Genomic DNA, 16,798 nt, shown 5'->3' with positions numbered 1-16,798 from the left:
ATTTGTATTAATGTAAAGTTAAATATAGTATATGTTGTAGCTGGGTGCTGGGTTCATGCCTGTAATTCCAGTTAGTGAGACCTCATTTCAACCATTGCTGAACAAGCGCACATGCTTGTCATTCTAGCTGTATGGGAAGTATAAATAGAAGGATTGTAATCTAAGGTGGTCTGGGCATAAATATAAGATCCTATCCCCAAAATAACTAAAACAAAAAGTATATGTTGACAAGGCTGAGAGGCTATGGAGAGAACTTTATACACTTGTACTTAGGCTTTCTACTGACTAGTAATGTAGTAATACTCATTTAAGAGTGGAATTCTCCGCCTCCTCTCGACAGGAAAGATAGTGCATGTCAAATGTTTTTCTTAGTTACTGACTATTCTACTTTAATAAAATCCTAAATGTGTCTGGGAATGTGGCTTAGTGGTAGAGTGCTTGCCTAGTATTCCTGAAGCCCTGGGTTCCATTCCTAAGTACCACATAAACAGAAAAGGCCAGAAGTGTCACTGTGGCTCAAGTGGTAGAGTAGTGCTAGCCTAAATGTATAAAAATATGCCCAGTAAATGAACTCCATGTTATGGAAATGACGGTTATATCACTGTTGTAATTACTTTCAACATGTCATGTGAAACCATTAAAAAAAAAAAAAGCCCAGTACTGGTGGCTCATGCCTGTAACCCTGCTCAGGAAGCTGAGATCTGAGGATTCCAGTTCATAGCTTGCCAGGCAGGAAAGTCTGTGAGACTCTTTAACTCAAATTAACCACTAAAAAGTCCAAAGTAGAGGTGTAATTCAAATGGAAGACCACAAGCCTTGAACAAAAAAGCTGAATGACAGCGTGCAGGTCCTGAGTTCAAGCCCTAGGATCTGCACTGAAAAAAAAATACACATACTTGGGGGGTGGGGCTATTCATAGCATGAAAGGATCTCTTATAGTATATAAAGTTTTCCCCTAGAAATCCTATTTTTAAAAATATCATTGATATCAATGAATCATGACTATTAACATATGAACTGAGTAGAAAAACATATGGTGTTTCTATCATGGACTTTAGGATAATGTTTCAAGGAGTCTCATTTGTTCAATTTTTATACAGTTAGCATTTTTGAGTGCCAATTGTGGTAGCCACTAGACAAAATGGCAGTTAAAAAAAAATCAATCTGTTCTTATGAGGCCCACATTCTAGGATATAGATAAATGTGTGTGTGTGTGTGTGTATGCGTAAAAGATAAAGATGTATGTGTAATTGATAAGTACTGTGAAGAAAATTAAAGTAAGCTAATGTAGATACAGAGTAGAAGAGGAAGGAGAAAGTGCTTTATTTATTATTAAGTGGTTTATGAAAGCAGTTCTGTTAATGTATGATCTGAATTAAAGGAATAGCATGGACAGCACTACTGAAGAATTCTCCTTTCCCTCTCAGTAAATGCCCATATGTTCTAGGAAAGATCTGCCTTACTAGGATTTTGTTTGTTTGTTTGCCAGTCCTGGGGCTTGAACTCAGGGCCTGAGCACTGTCCCTGGCTTCTTTTTGCTCAAGGCTAACACTCTGCCACTTGAGCCACAGCGCCCCTTCTGGCCATTTTCTGTATATGTGGTGCTTGGGAATTGAACCGAGGGTTTCATGTATAGGTGGCAAGCACTCTTTGCCACTAGGCCAAATCCCCAGCCCTTACTAGGATTTTTAGTGAGACTTTTACCCATCTGAAGAAAGTAATGAGATGATTCATGATGCTATGTGACAGCAGCATTTTTTAGGTAAAGAGAATGCAAGTAGCAGAAAGAGCACAGACAGGAAGCATTTGCTTTCAGTAATTAGGAGTTTACTACTTGCACCCCAGTAATTCTTTCTTTAGCAGGCCTAATTAACTCAAAACTTACACACCCGCCACTCCATGATTTTAATATAGTGATACTAAGCTCCATTTAACAGTATTTCAATTCCTATAAAATAATAGCCATTGGGGCTGGGAATATGTCCTAGTGGCAAGAGGGCTTGCCTCGTATACATGAAGCCCTGGGTTCAATTCCTCAGCACCACATATATAGCAAATGGCCAGAAGTGGCGCTGTGACTCAAGTGGCAGAGTGTTAGCCTTGAGCAAAAAGAAGCCAGGGACAGTGCTCATGCCCTGAGTTTAAGGCCCAGGACTGGTAAACAAAAAACAAAAACATCCATAGCTCTTAGCCTTCTTCCCCACCCCAACTAAACATTCTCTATCCTTATCATCTTTTTATCACCTTCAACTTGTCAGTGTCTGCAGTCTCCTGTAAGTGGGTATGATCCAGATATTCTGTCTTTTTTTATTTGTTTTTGTTTTTGTTGCCAGTCCTGGGGCGTGGATTCAGGGCCTGAGCACTGTCCCTGGCTTCTTTTTTTTTTTTTCTCAAGGCTTGCACTCTACCTCTTGAGCCACAGCGCCACTTCTGGCTTTTTTCTATATATATGGTGCTGAGGAATCGAACCCAGGCTTCATGTATACACGGCGAGTACTTTACCACTAGGCCATATTCCCAGCCCCTAAATTCTGTCTTTTTTTTTTTTTTTTTTTTTTTTTGCCAGTCCTGGGCCTTGGACTCAGGGCCTGAGCACTGTCCCTGGCTTCTTTTTGCTCAAGGCTAGCACTCTGCCACTTGAGCCACATTGTCACTTCTGGCCGCTTTCTATATATGTGGTACTGGGGAATCAAACCCAGGGCTTCATGTATATGAGGCAAGCACTCTAGCCTCTAGGCCATATCCCTAGCCCGTAAATTCTGTCTTAACAACAGTTCCCAATGACATTCTTGCTCATCTATCTCACCTACTTATATCTATTGTAATTCAAAGCTTTATTTGCTGTCATACCAGGGCTTATGCCAGAGCTAATTACATGTCTTTTCTTAAATTTACAGGTAAGATTTTGCATTTATATTAATTTTCATCTTGTTAACACTAGACCTATAGTTATAACTTTTAAAATAGTAATTATGACAGTGCAGACATCTGTGGACAGATTTTTATTCTCTTCATATTCTTTGAAAGTCAGATTAATCATTTTTCAGCACTGTGTAAAACGTTGTGTCACTTTTTCTTTTCAATTCCATATCACAGTGGAGAGATTTTACCAACATCTAAGTGCTTTGGGGAAATTATACCAAATTCATATTAATGTTGTAATCCTAACCACAATATTTATTTTTTTAATTTGTTAAGCTGTAATAAAATAAAGTGGGCATGGTGGCTCAAGTAATTCATGCGTTCTGGAGGCTGAAGTAGAAGGACCATGAATTCAGTGAAACTACCTTGGACTGCATGGCAAGACCCTATCTAAAAGAAAAAGTATAAAAATATTCTCACTTTTATAATCATTGTCATGAGTGTACAAATGTAGTGGACCAGAAAGAGTCTACTACTTAAATACAATTTTTGATAGGTGCTTGTGGCTCACACCTATAATCCTAGCTGCTCAAGAGGCAGAGCTTTAACAGTCATAGTTCAAAGCCAGTCCAGGCAGAAAAGTCTGTGAGACTCTTTTATCTCCAATATACTAGCCAAAAAAAGCTGGAAGTGGAGCTCTGGCTCAAGAGGTTGAGTGCTAGCCTTGAGCAAAATAAGCTCAGGGACTGCACCCAGGCCATGAGTTCAATCCCCACGACTGGCACAAAATAAAATAATAATTTTGTTTTTGTCATATTCAACAGGAAATTGTTTTATCATGAAAAATTCAAATAAATAGAAAAGACATTTAAAATTTTTTCCAGAGCAGGCTGAATTCCTCCCAAACCCAAATTTCTAGGAACAGTTAACATTTTGATCAATGTGTTTCTAGTTTGTTCTATAAAAACAAATTACCAGTATAGCTTGCTGAACACCGATGGCTCAAACCTATAATCCTAGGTATTCAGAAGGCTAAGATCTGAGGGTATGGTTAAGAGCCAGCCCAGGCAGACCAATCTACAGCTTATCTCCATTTAACCAGCAAAAAGTAAAAAGGCAAATTCAAGTGGTGAATATACTTTAAAACTTTTTCAAACAACAAACTATTAAGCATTTCATTTCATTGTCCTTTTATTCTTTGTAATGGCTTTATAGTATTCTTTTCTCTGGCTATGTCATGATTTAAGGAGTGAAGAGCCTTCGTGGACTGTATAAGGCCCTCAGAGTTATTTGGTATGATGGATCAGACTCGTATGCTTCTTGTCAGCTGCCCAAAACCCATCTGCCCCTATTGATAATTTTGTATGTCCCAGGTAGGATGTTATACATATCTACATAGCCCTTGGCAGAAAAATGATTTCTTCTTCTGGAGCCAGTCTGAGCTGATAGACATTAAATTGTATATATTTTTGTATATTTTTATAATTACTTGAAATTATTGTCTTGCTTATTACTCTGTAATCTGTAAAACATCTTGTTTAGATAAGACAGTTATCTAAACCTTGTCCTGTGTGCAACACGTCTATGAGTAGTGCTACCACCTCCTAGTGGCAGAGCTTAACACAATTACTGCAGAGACACTTTTTCGTGTTTTTTTGTGTGCTTGTTTTTGTACCAGTACTGGGGCTCGAACTCAGAGCCTGTGTGCTGTCCCTTAGCTTTTTCTCTCAAGGCTGGAGCTCTGCCACTTGAGCTAGAGTTCTGTTTCCAGCTTTTGGGTGGTTAATTGGAAATAAGTCTCACAGACTTTGCTGTCTCTGCTGACTTTTAGACTTGTCCTCAGATCTCTGGCCTTCTGAGTACCTAGGATTATAGACATGAGCCACTGATGACAGGCTTCATAGGTTTGTTTTTGAAATTGCATATGTCCTATACCTGACTGAGAGCAAAATTTAGGTCATTCTATCTACATTTCATACTTAAATTCATTATATCCATGATCTATGTGTCCTAAGAAAAACAAAAAAATTGAAGCACATGAATATTCTAAAAAATTATTTCCAGTAGCTTGCATGATTTTTAATTTTATATTTTAGGGGGGATACTGGGGATCAAACTCAGAACCTTCACGCTGCTAAATTAATAATCTGCCACTGAGTTACACTCCTAGCATAACAGTATTTGAAATTTTTATTTATTTTATTTAGCAGCGTGGTCTTGCTATGTATATCCCAATGACGCTGGCCTTGAATTTGAGGACCTCCTGTCTCAGACTCCTGAATGCTAGAATAACATGTGAACCACTACCTTCACTCAGTTTTGGGTGTTTTTTTTCTGGCCAGTCTTGGGGCTTGAGCTCAGGGCCTGAGCACTGTTCCTGGCTTCCTTTTACTCAAGGCTAGCACTCTACCATTTGAGCCACAGCACCACTTCCAGCCTTTTCTGTTTCTGTGGTGCTGAGGAATCAAACCCAGGGCTTCTTGCATGCCAGACAAGCACTCTACCACTAAGCCACATTCCCAGCCCTTCACTTAGTTTTCTTTAACTTGAGATTTTGTTCCTAAAAAATTGTCTTCTAAAAGTTACATAATTTACCTCTGCACCTAAATTCTTGTGTTAAAAGATAATCTAGGTCAAAGTAGAAGTGCAAATACAATGATTTTGCATAAACATTACTAAATTATTTTAAAATTTTTGCCATTTACTTATTCAAAGCATAAAACTACTTGCCTCTTTTCTAATACTTTTGTGAACATATTATCAATATTCTTGGTCTTTATCAATTTTGAAATCAGTAATGCCTCTGTTTTTCATTGTTTATGATACTGAGCACCTTTTCCAAAGTGCATTGGAGGGCTGGAGATATGACTCCAGTAAGCAGAGTACCAGCTGAGCAAGCAAGCAAGCCAAGAAAACAAAGGCTCTGAGTAACACTCTCCCCCAAACAGTTCTCAAAATGAAATCTTTAGCCATGCATCAGTAGCTGACAATTATATTCCAGCTACTCAGGAGGCTGAGACCCAGAGGACTACATTTTGAAGCCAAACCAGCAGAAAGCCAATTTGGAGGCATTCAAGTGGTAGAGTACCAGCCAAGCAAGCATGAGGCCCTGAGTTCAATCCCTAATACTATCCAAACAAAAAGCAAAAAGTACATTGGTAAGCTGGGCACCCCTGTAGTCCTACCTACTTGGAAAGCTGAGTACCACTTGAACCCAAGAGTTTGAGCCTGGTCCACATAGTGAGATACTGCCTCAAACATTTTTTTAATGAAAAACCATTGGTATATTAATCTATTTGTATATTTTCAAATTGTTTATGGTTTGGTTTTTAAATATAACAACCTTTTTTGTTTTAATTTTCATGGTGGTTTCAAATATTTATTTCTCTAATTATAAGTGGAAATTGAAAAACAATTAAAAAACATGTTAGAAGCAACATGTTAGAATGGATGAAATTCTGACTTCAAATCAGATTTGGATTTAAATTCCACCTCCTCCATGTGTCACATTGGGCATGTGTCCTCCATGTGTCACATTGGGCAAGGTATTTAATTTCTTTGAGTCTATTTGCTCATATGTGTCCTAAGAACTACTTCAGGGTTATTTTAAGTGTTAAATAAAGCACACATACATTATCTTACTTTTTTTTGTGTGTGTGTGACACAGAGCCTTGTTAAGTTCCCTACATTGGCCTTGAGTTCTCAATCCTCCTGCCTCGGCCTTCCAAAGTATTTGATTACAGGCATATACTACCCTACCAGGCTTAAGACATCTTTATATGTACCTAGCAAATAGTAAATATTCATCTTTTTTTGCCCTTTTGCTTATATTGTTGTTTATTTGCTTTTGACAGATGATGTCAGTTCATACAGACTGTATTGTATCAGTGCAGATTTTAAGTACGTTAATGGAAATAACAATTAGAAACGGTAAGTACTTCAACTGACAGTAAGTTGTAGTGTGTATTACTGATTATTACCTGCTTTATTTCATATTCCTAAATGTGAGAGAAATTATTTTTGTAATCAAGTATCTTTAAATATGAAGTGAAATGTGCCACTTAGAAATGAATATCTACATTTCTCCAGTTGCAATGAGGAAAAAATCTTGCAAATGGTAACCCTTCCCTAATATTTACCAAATCATAACTGACTTTGTATCCTAAATGCAAATAGTTGGCCGTTTATTCATTTATCAATTCAGCTAATTCATTTAATTGTCCTATGAGTGAGCAACAGCATTTGATAGTGCACTGAGGCAGACTGAAAGCATATAAATAAGTATGAGGGCTGCTTTCTCATCTTTGAGAGCCCTTATAATAACAATTTTTTAAAAAGCATTGTTGGGGCTAGAACGTGGCTTAGTGCTAGAGTGCTTGCCTAAGATGCATGAAGCCTTGGGTTTGATTACTCAGCACCACATATATGGAAAACGGCCAGAAGTGGCATTGTGGCTCAAGTGGTAGAGTGCTAGCCTTGAACAAAAGAAGCTCAGGGACAGTGCCCAGGCCCTGAGTTCAAGCCCCATGACTGGCAAAAAAAAAAAAAAAGCATTGTGGTTTACCTAATTACTTGTTTAAGGGATTAAGACTGTAAAAATACGGGCTGGGGATATAGCCTAGTGGCAAGAGTGCCTGCCTCGGATACACGAGGCCCTAGGTTCGATTCCCCAGCACCACATATACAGAAAACGGCCAGAAGCGTCGCTGTGGCTCAAGTGGCAGAGTGCTAGCCTTGAGCAAAAAGAAGCCAGGGACAGTGCTCAGGCCCTGAGTCCAAGGCCCAGGACTGGCAAAAAAAAAAACAAAAAACAAAAAAAGACTGTAAAAATACTGAATATGATAAAATCTTTCTGTGCCAACTATAGTTGGAATTTATGTCATTGCTAGTTATTTCAAAGTGTATTACTTCCTTCTGTTTACATTGTTTTCTATCATCACTTAGGTATTTTCTTCATATACTTTACTTTTTCATGAACTATACTTTTAATATTATTAGCAGTTGTCATAGTAGAATCATTGAAATAACCACAGGCCGGGCATGGTAATGCATGCTTGTCATCCCAGCATTTGGGAGGCCTGAAGCAGGAAGATCTCCAGTTCAAAGCCAGTTTAGGCTCAGTCTTTAAGAAAAGAAAAAAAAAAATCAGTGTAGTAATCTGTTTTACATGCAGACTATTGCTTTGTCCATGCATTTGTAAATCAGTGAAATAAAGGATTTTTTTCTTTTAATCAGATACTTTCAGTGACTCAGGAATTTGGCCCTGGATTCCATCCTTGTCTGACATAGCAGCTGTGTTTTTCAATATGGGGATTGACTTTAGATCTTTATTTCCTCTGGAGAATCTTCAGCCAGACTTTAATGAAGACAATCTAGTGTAAGTTTTTTTTCATCATTAATACCAAAACCATCATTTTAAACATCTTACATAATATAACAGTAAATATTAACTTAATAAATAAGTTATACATTCATTCAATTTTTTAAGTCAAAGTTGAGATCAGTTTTAAGTCTGTATTAACCTAAAAGCTATTGATACATTTAACAGAAAACTAAGAGATATTCCCATAAAATTTTTTTCAAAATAAGACTCCTTATTGTTATTTGACATTGTTTTGCAAATATTGGTCAAAGAAAATTAGACAAGAGAAAAAAAGCTTTGCATGCATGAAGCCCTGGGTTCGATTCCTCATCACCACAGAAACAGAAAAAGCCAGAAGTGGCACTGTGGCTCAAGTGGTAGAGTGGTAGAAGCCAGGGACAGTGCTTAGGCCCTGAGCTCAAGCCCCAGGACTGGCAAAAAAAAAAACAAACCCAAAAAATTTGGACAAGAGTTGGTAAAAGATGGTTTGATAAGTAATTTAATCTATACTTAAGAGTCTATGGATCAGTTAAATAAGTGACCATTTTTATTTAATTAATAAAGAAAAACCAACAGCCTTCATATATCTGATCTATAACTAGTTGTAAGATACACTGAAAAGAAAGACATCAGTGGCAGTAAAGGAAAAGGAAAATACCTAGGAATAAACAAACTAGAAATACGTATATGAAACTTTATTAAAGAACCTAAATAAATGAAAAGCCTATATCATGCTTTCAAATACAAAAATTCAGAGGTTGGAGGCGTGGTTCAGGTCGTAGAGCAATGTCATAAATAATGAGATTCTAATAATAAATGCCAACAGGATTTTAGGAATGCAAAGCAGTTGAGACAATACATCTGAGTCTAAAATCATATGGGAATAATAATATTCAGGAAAGTTACATGTCATGACTGGCCTTAACTAGCTTAAAAATATATGGTACAAATAGGACACAAATCCACCAGTGGAACAAAATATGAGGTCCAAATGTGGGTATTTAATATATGCTGAAGGTCACAGCTCAAAAAATGAATGAAGCCAGGCACTGGTTGCTCACACCTGTAATCCTAGCTACTCAAGAGGCTGCGATCTAAGGTTCGCAGTAGAAGCCAGCGAAGGCAGCAAAGCCCATGAGACTCTTATCTCCAATAACTACCAGAAGAGCACTAAGTAGAGCTGTAGTTCAAGTTGTATAGTGCTAGCCTTGAGCATAAAAGCTCAGGGACAGCACCCAGGCCCTGATTTCAAGCACCATGACTGACCAAAAAACCCCAGAAAATGTAAGTCGTACCTGGTGTAAGGATACATACCTATAATTCCAACATTCTGTACGCAGAGGTGAAGTAACACTGCTAGTTGGAGGTCACCCTGGGCTACATAGTGAGACCTAGTCTCGAAAAGCCAAGGGTGGAACACACCTATAATCCCAGCTACTCTAGATGCAGAGATCGGGAGAATAGTTATTTCCGGGCCAGCCTACTACCTAAAAGCAAGAACTCATAATCTGTAATCACAGCTACTTCTTATGCATGAGTAGAAGGATTAGTATCTAGGGCTAACCCCATGCAAAGAGCACAAGATCTTATCTGGAAAAAAAGGAAAGTAGGAAAAAAAAGGACTAAGTGTGGCTCAAGTGGTTCAGTGCTTACCTACCATACATATGACCCTGAATTCTATCTCCAGCACCAATAAAAAAAAATAAGCAAAAATAGGGGCTGGGAATATGGCCTAGTGGCAAGAGTGCTTGCCTCATATACATAAGGCTCTGGGTTCGATTCCTCAGCACCACATATACAGAAAATGGCCAGAAGTGGCGCTGTGGCTCAAGTGGCAGAGTGCTAGCCTTGAACAAAAAAGAAGCCAGGGACAGTGCTCAGGCCCTGAGTTCACGGCCTAGGACTGGCCAAAAAAATAGAATCTGGCCATGGATTTGAGTTTTTATTCATTCAAGATCATGTTTCTGTGTGGATCTTTAAGTCACAGGTTGGTTATACTGGCCTTCTGAGTCACCGTTAGCAAGAACTCAGGTATGATTGACATTGATTTACAATGAGTAACAGTAAGAATGTCCAAGAATTTCAGGAGGCCAGGTGCTGCTGCTTCATGCCTGTAATCCTTAGCTACTCTGGAGGCGGAGATCCGAGGATCAAGGTTCAGTGTCACCCCTAAGCAAACAAATCTTCACTACTCATCTCTCCAAATATCCAACAAAAGGCCAGAGCTGGAGTTGTGGCTCAAGTAGTAGAGCACCAGCCATGAGAAAAAAAGCCAAACAAGTGTGTGAGGCTCTGAAATTAAGCCTCAGTACCAGCACAAAAAAGTTTCTGAGAACAAAAATTTTAAAAAACGTTTTACACTACAAGGGGTAATATGTACACATTTATTTATATATAAAATACTCTCAGAAGAAAGAACTAAAACTGGTGGCTAATTGTGGGAAGAGGAATCTAGATGAGAGGGCAGCTCTTCACCACATACTGTACCTCAATACCTTTGTTGTATTTTAACCTAACAATGTAAATGTACTGTTCTGTCAAAAAAAAAAATTTAACAAAACTAGCTACCTTGTGAAAGCCAATTTTATGCCTCTCCCTGTCTCTGAGCCTTTACAATTAACCTCTTCATGGCTCTTTACTAACAATCTGAATGCAAACTAAAACACTTAGTTATTTCTTTATATTGTTATGGAGGGTTTTGTTTGGTTTTTGCCATGCCTGGGGCTAGAACGTAGGACCTAGGTGCTGTCCCTGAGCCTTTTTAGCTTAAGGATAGTGTTCTACCACTTGAACTGTAGCTGTATTTATGGCTTTTGGGAAATAAGAGTCTCACAGACAGGCTTTCCTGCCCAGGCTGGCTTTGAACCAAGAGCTTAAGATCTCAGCCTCCTGAGTTGCTATGATTACAAGTGTGTGCCAGTGGCACCCAACTTGCTGTGGAAGTTTTTTTTTATGTGTGTGTGTTGTTGTTTTGCCAGTCCTGGGGCTTGGACTCAGGGCCTGAGCACTGTCCCTGGCTTCTTTTTCCTCAAGGCTAGCACTCTACCAGTTGAGCCACAGAACCACTTCCAGCCTTTTCTGTTTATGTGGTACTGAGGAATCGAGCCCAGGGCTTCATGTATACAAGGCAAGCACTCTTGCCAGTAGGCCATATTCCCAGCCCTGCTATGGAAGTTTTTATAGGTCACTCGTGAGGCCTTTAGCAACTGTGAGTTCTTTGTTATCAGAGCCACTTCCTCCATAGCTTTTTGACACCATGAGCCTTGAGGATAATATCTTATGAAACAGAAATAAGTTCAAAGCAAAGTTAATGCATAGAAGTAGAAATCAATCATATTGGGGTTTGCTTCCAATTGGAGGTTAGCGCATTGACTTGGATCTGATATGAAAGGACTTTGGGGGGTGATGGAAATGTTCTATTTCTTGTTTTGGATGAGAATTACCTTATAATATGCTTACCAAAATTTTTAAATAGGTACACATTCCTTTTATTATATGTAAAATTTTCAATGGGACATCGTTTTTAAAAAAAAGTAATTGTTTTATGGAATTGTAACCCCTTTGGACAACACCAACAAGATGAGAGGAGGAGGAGGAGGAGTAATTATTAAGGTGGACGTAGAAGTACAAATCTATAATACCAACTTAAACCTGAGACTAAGGCAGGATTACAAGTTTGAGTCTAGCCCTGGGCAATGTGAGATTCCATCTAAATAAAGAAAAAACAACAAAAGTAGTTGTTCAAGTGTTTCTTATAGTAAGTAATTTTATATGGCTTTACTCATTTTTTAATAGTTCTGAAATATTGACAACATTGGGGGGAAACGGAAGTAAAGAAGATTCATCTTGTAAGCCAATATTTTCAACTCTTCCTGAAACCAACATTTTAAATGTAGTTAAGGTAGGAAAAAGCTATTTTGTATGTTTTTAGCAAAGAGGTAGAACCATTTTAGTTTTGTAGTTAATAATTTTTTTAATGGACTAGTTTCTTACTAGGTGAAATTTTTCTTAGCACTAATATTTGTACTAAATATGGGTAATTTTGCTGTTTCTGTTTTAACGTTAAAAAAGTTTAGGATAGAATTTAATCCTTAAAAGTAATTTTGAAATGAGTAATTTTTTAGAGTTAGGATGTATGAAGAAAAAAAAGAAACATTACTTATAATTCAGTGATTAATAATAATGTGAAAACATTTTTAATGACTAAAGCAAATCAGTGATTCTGAACCATGCATGGGTCAAGTCATAAAACCCTGAGTTCAATCCATAGTAACAGGAAATATACATGAATGTGTTTATGCGCGTGTGTACACGTGTGTGTGTGTGTATAAAGAGAAAGCATGTAGAAATATATGTGTAGCTGGGTACCAGTGGCTCACACTTGAAATTCTAGCTACTTAGAAGGTTGAAAGAGCTCTGAGGGTCATGATTCAAAGTCAGCCCAAAGCAGGAAAGCCCATGAGACTTACCTCCAATTAACCACAAAAAGCCCAAAGTAGAACTGTGGCTTAAGTGGTAGAATGCTATCTTTGATTTAAAAAAAAAAAAAAAAAAAAGCTCAGAGATAGCACTCAGGCTATGAGTTGAAGCTCCAGGACCAGTACACATGCACACATTTAGTCATACAGAAATATGTGTGTATGTATATAGACACACTTTTTGTTTTTATTTAAATCTTGCTAGGTAGAGTAGCTTACACCTTTAATTCTAGCAACTTGAAAAGTAGAGATCAGAAAAATTGCAGATTAAGGCCAACCAAGGCCAAAAAAAAAATTCTGAGCATCTCTTTTTCTCTGTCTCAACCAATAAAAAGTGATATCGGCCTATCATATCAATTACACAGTAAGTATAAATAGGAGGGTCATATTCAGTCCAGCCCTTGGCATAAATGTGAAATATTATTTGAAAATAGCTGAACTTTTTAGGCTGGATTGGAGTTCAAGTAATCACACAGTTGTCTGGCAAGCACAGGATCCTTAGTTCAAACGGCCAAAACAGAAAACTTTGAAAATGGGGGAAAAAAATACTGGTCCCTTCATTCTACCATTAGACACCTTTTCCTAGCCATGTTATTTGTTATCTGTCTAGTCCTCTTCTGTGTCTTGTAAAAAAATTTATATCTTCTTGAAGTTACTTTGTGTGTTTGTGTCAAAGTTTCTAGGCTTGTGTACATCTATACATCCAGAAGGTTACCAAGACCGGGAAATAATGTTGCTGATTTTAATGTTGTGTAAAATGAGTTTGGAAAAACAGCTGACACAGATTCCTCTAGTAGACTTTCAGAGCCTCCTGATAAATCTGATGAAAAATATCAGAGATTGGAACGCAAAGGTAACATTACTAAAATCAGTATTGTCTTTTTATACATCATCAAAATTCGTAACAAGATTGAGTCCTCATTTCAGACCTAAAAACAATGTTGTATTTATGTTCAGTTAAGATCTTTGGAAGATAAAAAGAGAATTTGGGGAAATATTGAGGTTATTTGTTTGTTTGGTACCAGTCCTGGGGATTGAATTCAGAGCCTAGGTGCTGCCCCTGAGATGTTTTTGCTTAAGACTGATGCTCTACTTCTCTTGCTTTTTGGTGGTTAATTGGAAATAGTCTCATAGACTTTCCTGCCCGGGCTAATCCTCATATTTCAGCCTCCTGAGTAGGATTACAGGCATGACCATCTGCACCCAGCAGTATTGTAATTTTTTTAAAAATAAATTTTAATGCCAGTCTTTTCTAAAATTACAGGTATTCGTTTAACACATTGAGAATTATTGGACTAAGAGTTATTCATTTGTAGTAAATAACATTGTGGATTTACTATGAACTAAATATTCATGTAAGTGCTGGAGGTTCTACTGTGAGAAGGGCAGTGTCCCTGTCTCATGGGGCTTTCATCCTGCTTAGATGATAAGTAATAGTAGATTTTAGTAACATTTTAAGTGTAATTAGGTGCAACACATAAAAGTAAAGTGGGACACGGGAAGAGAAAATATGTAAGATAGGAATACCATGCTATTTCATACGAAAAGATCTTTCTGAAATTACATCTAAGTAGATACCTAAATTAAATGGATAGTATGAGTCATATCTATAGCCAGAATATGGGTTGTACTTCAGTAGCCATATGGAGTATAAACATGTGCAGTTTTTATTAGGCCCTTTAAAAGATTAATGGAACGCTTAAAAAATGCACAGAAGTGTGATAAACCCCTTAGGAACTGTCACCTAGCTTCAACTGTTATCCATTCATAATCCTATCTTGTTGATTTCATCCCTATACTTCTTCCTGTATTTATCAGATTTTTTGGCGGACAGGGTATGTGTGTGTATGTGTCTGTATGTGTCAGTCTTGGGGTTTGAACTCAGAACCTGAGCCCTGAAATCAGGACCTAGGTGCTGTTCCTAAGCTTTTGTGCTCAAGGCTAGTACTATTTTGACCACAGCTCCATTTCCAGCCTTTGGTAGTTAATTAGAGATAGTGTCTCATTGAATTTCCTGTCCAGGCTGCCTTTGAACCACAGTCCTCAAATCTTAGCCTCCTGAGTAGCTAGGGTTACAGACATGAGCCACCAGTGCCTGGCATCATTAGATTATGTTGAAGCCCTACTGTTTTTAGGCTTTTAAAAATACTAGAATCGGGGTTGGTAGAGTGTTAGCCAATGAGGGAAAGCGTCAAATACCAAGTTTGAGTCCAGATCTTGGACTATTAAAAAAAAAAAAGAAAAATATAAATTCTGGAATTATAGAGCTCTAGCCTTGAGCTAAAGAGCTCAGGGACAGTGCCCAGGCCCAGAGTTCAAACCCCATGACCACCACCACCCCTCAAAAACATTGTGGAATTGTCGGGTACCAGTTGCTCACACCTGTAGTCCTTGCTACTTAGGAGGCTAAGATCTGAGAATTCAGGTTGGAAAGTCAGCCTGGACTGGAAAGTCTATAAGACTTATCTCCAATTAACCACCAAAAAAATAGCAGGAAGTAGAGCTATAGCTTAATTGGTAGAGTATTAGCCTTGAGCACAAAAGCTCCAGGATAGCACTTAGGCTCCAAGTTCAAGCCCCTAGACTTGCACAGAAAGGAAATACTAGGATGGGGAAAGGTGTGGCTTAAGTGGTAGAGCATCTGCTTAGCAAGCATGGGCCCTGGAGTTCAAATTCTAGTACTTCCCCTCTCCCTCCATAACTCTCTCAGAAAATACTAGAGCCCAGGCACTCAAACAAGACAAAACAAAAACTGGCACCAGTGGCTCACACCTATAATCTTGGCTATCCAGAATGCTGAGATCTGAGAATTGCTGTTCAAAGCCAGCCCAGGCAGAAAAGTCCTAGAGACTCTCTCCCTAATTAACCAGCAAAATGCTGACCTAGAGGTCTTGATTTAAGTGGAACATCACCAGACATGAGCACAAAAGCCAAACAAATGTGCCAAATGAGATTGGGAGGTCTTGAAATCAAGACTCAGAACAAGTTGAGAGTGAATATGATCCCTAAAGTACAAAAATTCCAGGTCAGGAGCTTACGTGATTGTATGTGACTCTTCAAAACTGATATTTGTGTTTATTTTCCTTTATTTTTCTAAGAGGAACCATCTAAATAAGCTAAACAATCAGTATTGTATATATTTAACAGTTTTTGGACTGCATGCATCTCCACAAAACTTGTGTTCTACTTTGTTAGTGCTTTCATTATTAAAGGAAGAAGGGATGCAGATTTGGTGTCTGCTGTTTAGAAGAAAATATTTCTCTTTTTTATTCTTTCCTTAAATTACAGATGCATGAACTCTGTCTGGGCATAAATGAACTCTCCACTCATCCCCACAACCTTCTGTGGTTGGTACAGCTAGTGCCTAATTGGACATCACGTGGAAGGTATTGGAAAATGAGATACACATTAAGAAAATTTTTATGATGTTTAGTTTAATAAAATGCTCTTGGATCATTTATTTGTATTCATCATTTTGTAGCTTCACTTTAATTTTGTTGATGAGATAAGATCTTGCTTCATAGCCTATATTGCCTTAGAACTTGCTATATAACCCAGGTTAGCCCCAAACACCTGGACCTTCTTCATCTCAAATGCTAGGATTACAGGTGTGCCTCACCAAGTCAGCCTACTCATCTTTTAAACTTATTTTTTGTTCCAGTACTGAGGCTTGAACTCGGGGCCTGGGTGCTGACCCTGACCTTTTTTGCTCAAGGCTGGGGCTCTATCACTTGAGCCATAACTCCGTTTCTGGCTTTTATTTTTTTAATTGGAGATGACTCTCACAGCAGGCTAGCTTCAAACCACAATCCACTGATGCATGGCCTCATCAGTTTTTCAGTGCTGTAGCAAAGCCTTTTGTCTGTCTATCCATTCATCCCAGTTGGCCTGGTTCTGATTCTTAATTCAGATCACAGTATGTTCTTTTGTTATTGTTGTTTATTTATTTTAAAATGTAAATTTAAACCAGACACCAGTGACTCAAACCTGTAATCCTAGCTACTCAGGAGGCTGAGATCTAAGGATCATTGTTCAAAGCCAGCCTGGGCATGAGAGACCATGAGACTTTTTTTTTTGCCAGTCCTGGGCCTTGAAC

At 38.1% G+C, this 16,798-nt stretch overlaps 1 protein-coding gene across 4 annotated transcripts in view; it reads left to right on the top strand.

Moving 5' to 3' along the window:
• Positions 1 to 16,798, top strand: part of Slf2 (SMC5-SMC6 complex localization factor 2) — a 65,099-nt gene that overhangs the window by 33,546 nt on the left and 14,755 nt on the right. For 3 of the 4 annotated variants that reach the window (XM_048338442.1, XM_048338441.1, XM_048338440.1), the window contains exons 10-14: positions 6,717 to 6,792; positions 8,098 to 8,239; positions 12,020 to 12,125; positions 13,379 to 13,555; positions 15,991 to 16,088. In XM_048338442.1, coding sequence (XP_048194399.1) covers positions 6,717 to 6,792; positions 8,098 to 8,239; positions 12,020 to 12,125; positions 13,379 to 13,555; positions 15,991 to 16,088 — 599 coding nt within the window. Of the gene's footprint in view, positions 1 to 1,197; positions 1,212 to 6,716; positions 6,793 to 8,097; positions 8,240 to 12,019; positions 12,126 to 13,378; positions 13,556 to 15,990; positions 16,089 to 16,798 lie in introns of those variants that run through there. The other variant, XR_007209872.1, reaches the window with a different exon arrangement.

This window comes from Perognathus longimembris, chromosome 2, assembly GCF_023159225.1.
Source record: "Perognathus longimembris pacificus isolate PPM17 chromosome 2, ASM2315922v1, whole genome shotgun sequence".
NCBI lineage: Eukaryota > Metazoa > Chordata > Mammalia > Rodentia > Heteromyidae > Perognathus > Perognathus longimembris.
This window is presented reverse-complemented; position numbering and strand designations above follow the sequence as displayed.